At 39.9% G+C, this 8,632-nt stretch overlaps 1 protein-coding gene across 1 annotated transcript in view; it reads left to right on the forward strand.

Moving 5' to 3' along the window:
* Positions 1 to 8,258, forward strand: part of EFHC1 (EF-hand domain containing 1) — a 66,978-nt gene extending 58,720 nt beyond the window's left edge. Inside the window, exons 10-11 of the mRNA XM_090282581.1 lie at positions 5,538 to 5,748; positions 7,123 to 8,258. Of these exons, the coding sequence (XP_090138707.1) occupies positions 5,538 to 5,748; positions 7,123 to 7,194 (283 nt within the window). The 3' untranslated portion in view covers positions 7,195 to 8,258. The remainder of the gene's footprint in view (positions 1 to 5,537; positions 5,749 to 7,122) is intronic.
* Positions 8,259 to 8,632: the final 374 nt, after the last annotated feature.

Consider the following 8,632-nt stretch of genomic DNA (forward strand, 5'->3'; position numbering starts at 1 on the left):
TGTGGCTCTCTGTTCTGTTCCATTGATTTGTGTGTTTGTTTTTATGCCAGTACCATACTGTTTTGATTATTATAACTTTGTAATAAAGTTTAAAATCAAGAACTGTTATACCTCCAGCTTTGTTCTTTTCCAGAATTGCTTTGGCTATTTGGTGTCCTTTATGATTCCCTATGAAGTGTTTTTGTTTTGTTTTGTTTTTCTATTTCTGTGAAAAATGCCATTGGAAGTTTGATAGGGATTACATTATTTGTAGATTACTTTGGGTAGTATGGACATTTTAATAATATTAATTCTTCTAACACAGGAACACAAGTCTTCCATTTCTTTCACTAATGTCTTACTACTTTCAACATACAGGTCTTTCACCTCCTTCGGTAAATTTATTCCTAAGTATTTTATTTTTTTAGATGCTATTGTAAATGAAATTATTTTCTTAACTTATCTTTCAGATAATTTACTGATCTTTGTATATTGATTTTGTGTCCTGGAATTTTACTGAATATATTGACTAGTTCTAACAGTTTTTCGGTGGAGTCTGTAGGATTTTCTATATATAAGATTATGTAGGTAATCTGCAAACAGATACAATTTTACTTTTCCCTTTCCTATTTGGATATCTTTTACTTCTTTTTCTTGCCTAATTGCTCTGGCTAGGTCTGTGTTGAATAGAAGCGGTGAAAGTGAGCATCCTTGTCTTGTTCACTATGAGGTATTATGTTAGCTGTGGACTTGTCATATATGGCATACATAATGTTGAAGTACATTCCTTCTCTACCTAATCTTTTGGAGAGATTTTATCATGAAAGGATGTTAGATTTTATCAAATGCTTTTTATGCATATATTGAAATAATCGTGATTTTTATCCTTCATTCTATAATGTGATATATTACATTTATTGATTTGGGTATGTTGAACCATATCTGATCCATAGGATAAATCCTACTTGATCATAGTGTATGATCTTTTTAATGTACTGTTGAATTTGGTTTGCTAGTATTATGTTGAGATTTTTGCATCTAAGTTCCCCAGGGATACTGGCCTGAATTTTCTTGTGGTGTCTTTGTCTGGCTTTAGTATCAGGATAATGCTGGCCTTGTAGTATTACAATAATTTAGTAGTGTTCCCTCCACTTCACTTTTTTGGAAGAGTTTGAGAAGTATTGGTATTAATTCTCAAAGTGTTGGTAGAATTCACCAGTAAAGCCATTTGGCGATAGATTTTCTTTGCTGGGAGATTTTTGGTTACTGATTTGATTGGCTTGTTCAGATTTTCTGTTTCTTGATGATTCAATCTTTGTAAGTTGTAAGTTTCAATGAATTTTTCATTTAGTTTCTTTCTAAAAATTCATTTCTTTCAGGTTATCCAAGTTGTTGATGTATAATTATTTGTAGTAGTCCTTTATGACCCTTTGTATTCCTGTGATTATCAGTTGTAATGTCTCCTCTTTCATTTTTCAGTCTTCCCTCTTTTTTCTTAATTAGTGTAACTGAAAGTATGTCAGTTTTGTTTATCTTTTCAAAAAAAAAAAAAAAAAACCTCATTCCTGTAGATCTTTTCTATCATTTTTCTAGTCTTCCATTTATTTCTGCTCTGATTTTATTACTTGCTTCCTTCTGCTAACTTCAGACTTCGGACTTAGTATTTTCTTCTCTCTCTAGTTCCTTCTCTTTCTAGTATAAAGTTAGGTTGTTAATTTGAGATCTGTGTTGTTTCTTAATGTAGGCATTTACTGCTATAAACTTCTTCCTTGGAACTGCTTTTGCTACATCCTATATAGCACAGATCCAAATGACCATCTTACTTAAGAGTTCTAGTACCTTTTCATACACTTTGCACTCCAGACAAACGGGTTTATTTTGTTAACCTCAGGCATCTGTCTTTCCACACTCTGTTCCCATTGTCTAGTTTATTTTATTCTGAAGGTCCAAACTCTCATATCCTTCAAGGCCTAGGTCATATGCTATCCCCTAGTTGGGTCCTTCCTGATCCTCTCATTGTTTGTACCTCTCTTAAATGCTAATGGTCATTTTCTCCCTCTGTCAGTGATTTTAGAGTCTGTGTCTTAACTCCCACTCTGGAGAGCAGAGATCCTTACTAGGGACTCGTTGCTTGTTGTACTCAACCATTTATTCTAAAGCTAACATTGAGCCATACATATTCAATACATACAATAGCTGTTAGCTGAGTGAATGAATATCGATACTGGGACTGTCGAAAGAACTAAACAGTTAGCATTTGAGTGTGTCTGCTATGTCAGGTACTAAGTGCTTATGTGCAATAACTCATTTAATTCTCACAGCAATCTTTATGAGTTGGCTTCCCTTAAAAACTTCCGTAGTTATAGCCCTGACTGGTGTGGCTCAGTTCGGTTGGGTGTCATCCCACTAAGCGAAAGGTGACTGGTTTGATTCCCAGTCAATGCACATGCCTGGGTTGCAGGTTCAGTCCTTGATTGGGGTGCATAGGAGAGACAACCAATCGATGTTTCTCTCTCACATCAATGTTTCTCTCCCTCACTTTCTCCCTCCCTTCCCCTCTCTCTAAAAATAAATAAAATCTTTTAAAAATTTTTTCATATTACAAATAAGGAAACTGAGACACAGGACAATTAAGTAATATACTCAAGATCATGCAGCTTTTAAGTGGCAAAGCTGAGATTTTGAATTAGAAAGCCAGATTCTAGAGCCCCTGCTCTTACCTACAATTTATTCTGCCATGCTGGGGAAAAGCACCAAGAAATAAGGGATGTTCTTAATTCAGCTTCCTGACTACCTAAAGGTCTCTAAACAAGTGACTGCCTGTCCTGGGAGTAGGTTTACCTTCAGTGGACAGAGTGGAGGCCCCAGATCATGGAACATGAGCTAAGGTCAGGCCAAGGGGTCACTGCTGAACCTTTGCAATTGAGGTGGCCACACTTTAAATCTCTAACACATTGTTGATATCAAAGAATGCCCATCACCAAACCCTCCCCACCCCTCAAAAAACACCCCAAAAAAGCACACAAAAATACCTAAGAAGGAAAGTACAAGATTGCAGACTATTTGCTTTTTAAGAAACTATGTGAATTCTGTTTAGTTTTTGCTAAGTGGAAGGCTTTGCCAGAGTGCTCATAGAAAAATATTATAAGAACAGACTGACAACCATGACGTCTCCCTTTCCCGTGAGAGATTAATCACCCCATAAAATCACATTTGCTTTTATAGAAAGTAAAGGGAGGGTATTGGAGGGCTTGGCACAGAGTCCACACCTAGCATGTTGGGAACCCAGCCACCTCCCTCAGTTGGCAGTTCCTGTTAAGGATAATCAGCAGTCCCTGCGTTCCTGTTAACCCATGGAACAAGTCTTGGCTTGCAGCTCTCCTGTCTGGGGCCCCTGCAATAAAGTAGGGGTTGTAACTCTAACTAGCTCTGTCTTAAACAGTATCACCTGTTGCAGGCTCTCTGCATTTGCTCCATCTTACTCAAAGGCAGCAGATGCCATGGGCATTTCCTTGTCGTGTGAAGCAGTGTGGGTACCTGGTTTCTTAAGGGAATGGGGAGTTATCTGCTCTTCCCCCAAGTGATTGGGTGACCACATCTTAAATTTATATGCTCCATGGCTCTTCTATAACTGGGATGAAATAGAAGATTGAGGTTTGACCGCTTTCTGACACTGAAATAGTTCCCTGGCAGTTTTTCATAATTTGATTTGGTATATATGTTGGAGTTAAACATATTCTGCTTGTATAATAAGTAATTCCAGACAGCATTTAGGTAGTGGAGATTTTTAATTTTATTGTTTTTGTCTTACTGCAAAAGTAACACATGCATAGAGGGAAAATATTTAAATAGTAAAAATTAGGAAACACAAATAGAAATGAGTAAAAATATTTTGTAAAATCCTAAAACCCAGAAGTGACTAGTGCTAATATTTTGTTTTATTTAATATGCATATAAAATGGAGTAATTCTGTAATACTGTTTATCAGCTTTTTTCACTTTATGGTATATCATGAACATTTCTGACATCATAAAATATTTTATGGTATATTGGTAGTTTGATTTTTTTGAGTAGGTATTATATTCATATGGGAGATATATATATATATATTAAAGTTTTGCTCCCACCCCATCTTCCCCATCTTTCCCATCTTCCTTCTACCTACTTGTTACCATCCATTCAGAGTTTTTAAATATAATATAAGCATATTTAAACATATATTATTCCCCCACAACTTCTACACAAAAGGTAGCATTCTATATACACCTTTGCACCTTTATTTTCTCGCTAACAATATATACCCCTCTCTCTACTCTTCAACATTGTCAATGCTGCTTTGTTACTACATTGCCTGATTGTAGTATATATTATTTAACCAATTCTTGATTTTAGGAAAAGTTTTTTTACATCTAGGCTTTCTCAAAATAGCTTTATAGATGCATTTTTCTATACGAGAAATCATGATGATTTCCTTAGCATAAATTATTTGGAATTCTTTTCTGGGCTGTTGTTTCATATTTCCAAATTATTCCTAAAAGGTTATACAATTTATACCTCTTCCAGCAAGTGTTGCCACCATATTAAAGGGAAATAAATTAAAAGGCTATTTGGAACTGGACTTTTTGAACATTATATACGAGAAAAAATAGGGACAAAAAGCAGTGGTGGGCTGGTCCTGTTAAGTCCTGTCCAGTGAGAGGGGTCAGGCGTGCTGGAAAGAGCAACGAGCGCTTGGGTGAAGTGTCGGCTCTGATCTGCCTCTGACATGAAACCTGGGGCAGGTCCCCAAGGTCTCCAAGGTTGTTTTCTCATCGTTGAAAAGGGAGGGGTGCTTACTGCATTTATTTGAGCCACCTTTTATTCCAAAACGGATCTGTGAAAATGAAACATGAGAGAGTTTCTTCCAGCTCTAAAATTCTTTAATTTTATCACTGTACTTTCATGTTCAGAGGAAATAAAAATCAGGCTCCTGCCTATCCTGGTTGTGATTTGAAGGTTTACACCTCCCTTTTCCTAATACTCTGGGTCACTAATCTCTCTTCGTTTCAGCAAATGCAAAGCCAGAACCTTTCAATCCACCACAAAGAGCAGCCTCTTAACTTCCATAAATAACCTTTCACAAAATTCACAGTGAATTGGAGAGGGAATGTTAAAAGTACAAGAGATCCCTGCATAGTTATTGATAATTTTTTTTTAATTCAGACATTTATTTTTAGATGATGTAATATGGATGGTGTAGATCATGAGACTCCCACAAACAGGGAGCCTGGGATGGTGGTGGTGTTAGATCTGGCTCTTCATGGGGCAGTGATTTAACAGATGGCAGCAAGGGAGGCTGAGCTTCAGTGCAAACGCTGCCCCTAATCAGGCTGCCTTGACATGGAGGTCACCCACCCGCCAGCCACTGGAGGCGAGTGTTCAGCAACTGGTCAGCTCACCGTCACAGCTGTTTGTCATTAGACGCTTCCCTGATGGCACCAAGCAAGAGCTTTGGTCACTGAGCTAATATTGGTCAAGAGTAAATTCCATGTTCCATCATTTCTTTCCTTTCTCCACAGCAAACAGGCTGAAGTGGATCCAGGTGTGCAAGAGCTGGAAGCATTAATAGACACAATCCAGAAGCAACTGAAAGATCTCCCGTGCAGAGACAATATTCGTGAGGCATTTGAAATTCATGACAAGGAAGCTTCAGGATATGTGGACAGAGAAGTGTTCTTTAAAATCTGTGGCTCTCTTAACGTCCCAATTGACGATTCCTTGATTAAAGAGGTCAGTAGGAGTTATTCTTGCAGGCTGATTGCAGAGGCTGAGCACCATTCATTCTCTCCTAGACGGTTGCATATGTATTTCATTTTAACTGGGGAAGATCCAGGATGTTCAAATCAGGTCTCCTAATCAGTCCTGATTATGGTCTTCCCCTTGATGCTGTCATTGGCCTTCTTTTCTAATTGCTGTTGCAAAGGCATCTCTGAAAGTAGTTTGGGGCTAGATAGCCAGAGCAGCTGGTAAGAATGTGGTCCTGCAGGGGCAGCCGCTGAGGGGCAGCTCAGAGGCAGCAGGACTGAGCGGGCCGCTGGGCAGCCTTTGACACCCTTCGCAGTGTTAAAGTATGTTAGCCCGTCTATAGGACTCGCATGGAGAAGGCGTGACCACGGCCCAGGGACAGTGGTGTCTGTCAGGAGGGGTCGCATGGAGACATGGACCTTCTCCTCCTAGCAGTTTCCTGAGTTGAAGAGGGCATTTCATTATAAACCCCTCTAGCCAAGGTTCCCCTAGAAATCAGACAAAATTTCTCCCACCTCGCCAATGACCAACTTACTCTCATTGGGAACATTCTCACTGATTAAGAACACTGAGGTGCTATAGACCTTAAAGATCTTTTAGCGAAAAGAAATGTTCAGAGTTAAGATTCATTTAGGGAAGGCTTTAGTTTAGGGCTCGAGTGACTAGGTTGGAGACAAGGATATTTTGTAGACAGGAACATTAGCATGGAGTGGGGGAGGCAGGTAGAGGAGTATTTGTTCACGTGGGCCAAAGCCCCTTTAGTTTCCCACATTTCAAATTGACAGCACACCCGGATTTTGATTTTTAAGTCACGTATGTGTACTATGTGTGGACCCGACATAAGAGGAACTGCAGTCAGTGGGAAGTGGGCCAGGGAAAGTGGGTGGGATGGATTTGCACGTGTCTTATGAGGTAACCACTACCATTCACACCTGGATTCCAGAGGCCATGGCCTGAGCAGTGACATAACTAGGTCCTGCTGTTAGACTGTGATAACAGCAACCCTCACAGGCTGGGTGGACCAAGTCTTCAGTTTGAATATAAAAATAATTAAAAGTGCTGTGTTGTTTTTTTTTAACATTTAAAAAATAACAGTGCCCTTATATGTACATGCAAATGTTAATCCTGAAATCTCAGGCAAGCCATTTACTCCATCTGAGGTTTGATTTTATTTACTGTAAAAGGGGATAATATCTGACCTACCTGCTGGGTTGACAGGATCATTTCAGAAGCCAACTGGGGACAGAAAAACTCTGAACTGGTTCACAAAGGCAGGGGACCCCATTGCCATGCGCACACTGCAGTCACGTTGAAGGCAGCCCTGCCCATCTGCTCACCTGCTCTCGTTCTCCTCCGCAGCTCATCAGGATGTGCTCTCACGGGGAAGACAAGATCAGCTACTATAACTTCATTCGTGCTTTCTCAGACTGACCTGGCTGATGGGGGAATGCAGTACAGTTTTTGAGGTTGGACCTACACTTTGAAATATACCTTGTATTCTTTGTAGAGGCATTTACAGAGCTCTTGAAATTATATATTTTTTCATTCTTATATTTCTGAAGTCTAAATTAAATTGGGTCTTGTAGGAGCTAAGATTGTTGCCTTATTTAGGGAGGTGGGGGTAGGGGAGCTATGATGGTTCATTCTGTGTGTCAAGTTGACTGGGCCTTAGGGTACCTAGATATTTGGTCAGACATTATTCTGGGTGTCTGTGAATGTTTCTGGATGTGGTTAACCTTTGAGTTGGTGGACTGAGTAAAGCAGACTGCCCTCCCCCATGTTGGCAGGCCTCATCCAACTCATTACAGGCCTAAACGGAACAAAACGGCTGACCCTTCCCTAAGTAAGAGTGCATCCCCCTGCATGCCTTCAGACTGTGACATCAGCATTCTCCTGCCTCTGACTCAAACGGAAGTATTAGCTCCTCTTGGGTCTCAAGCGTGTCGGCCTTCAGACTGGAACTACACCAACAGCTTCCATGAGTCTCCTCCGGTTTGCTGACTGCAGGTCTTTGGACTCGTTTGCATGCATAATCACGTGAACCAGTTCCTCATAATGAATCTCATTCTCTCCATATGTATATCATTGGTTCTGTTTCACTGGGAACCCTGACTAACATGATTAAGCGCAGGAGAAAAGATAGAATTTGCTTGAAGCATCATTTGGAATTTTAGAAATAAGCACACAGTACCGGTATTGCTGCTCAGCCAACGCCCCACTCCCCACCTGCCTGCTTGCCCCAGTGTTACAGGGAAATACACCACGTGTTTTCAAACTGTGGTTCTAGGACCATTAGTAGATCTGCATTTTTTAAAAATAAAATAGTTTAAAATATCGAAGTGTGATAAACATACATAATAGGATATGTACTGTTTCATGAAACTTCATTTCAGCAGAGTATTTACTGGGTTATTATGTAAAATGTATTTGTTGATGTGGTTTGCAGTTTAAAAAAAGAAGAAAAAATAAAAGAACATTTAGGAGAACTGCTTTTACACAGCCCGCCTTGAGGTAGGAGGAAAAGGCCAGCGGCAGTTACTGTTTCTCTAATGAGCTTGGATGTACTTTCTAGAATCAGAGCTGCTTCTTAAAGTCAGCCACCAACTTCATCCTTGTAACTGCTGTCTCATTCCTCCCTGCTGCCCAAAAAGTGGTATAAATGAGGATGGGACTTTATACGGCAGGGGATGCCTGGCCCTCTCTGAACTAGCAGGGACCCCCCCTTGGCTTGACCCCCCCTAATGAGCCAAGCCACCTCTGACCAGCTTCATAAAAGGCCTGTAATGTATTGTGTTGACTCCTTCTTTTCTGCCCCAGGTTGCTATACCAAGAAGAATCCATGTTTTGTTTTGTTTTCCCAGGTCACTTG

This window comes from Furipterus horrens, unplaced genomic scaffold, assembly GCF_987537825.1.
Source record: "Furipterus horrens unplaced genomic scaffold, mFurHor1.1.pri manual_scaffold_6, whole genome shotgun sequence".
NCBI classification, from domain to species: domain Eukaryota; kingdom Metazoa; phylum Chordata; class Mammalia; order Chiroptera; family Furipteridae; genus Furipterus; species Furipterus horrens.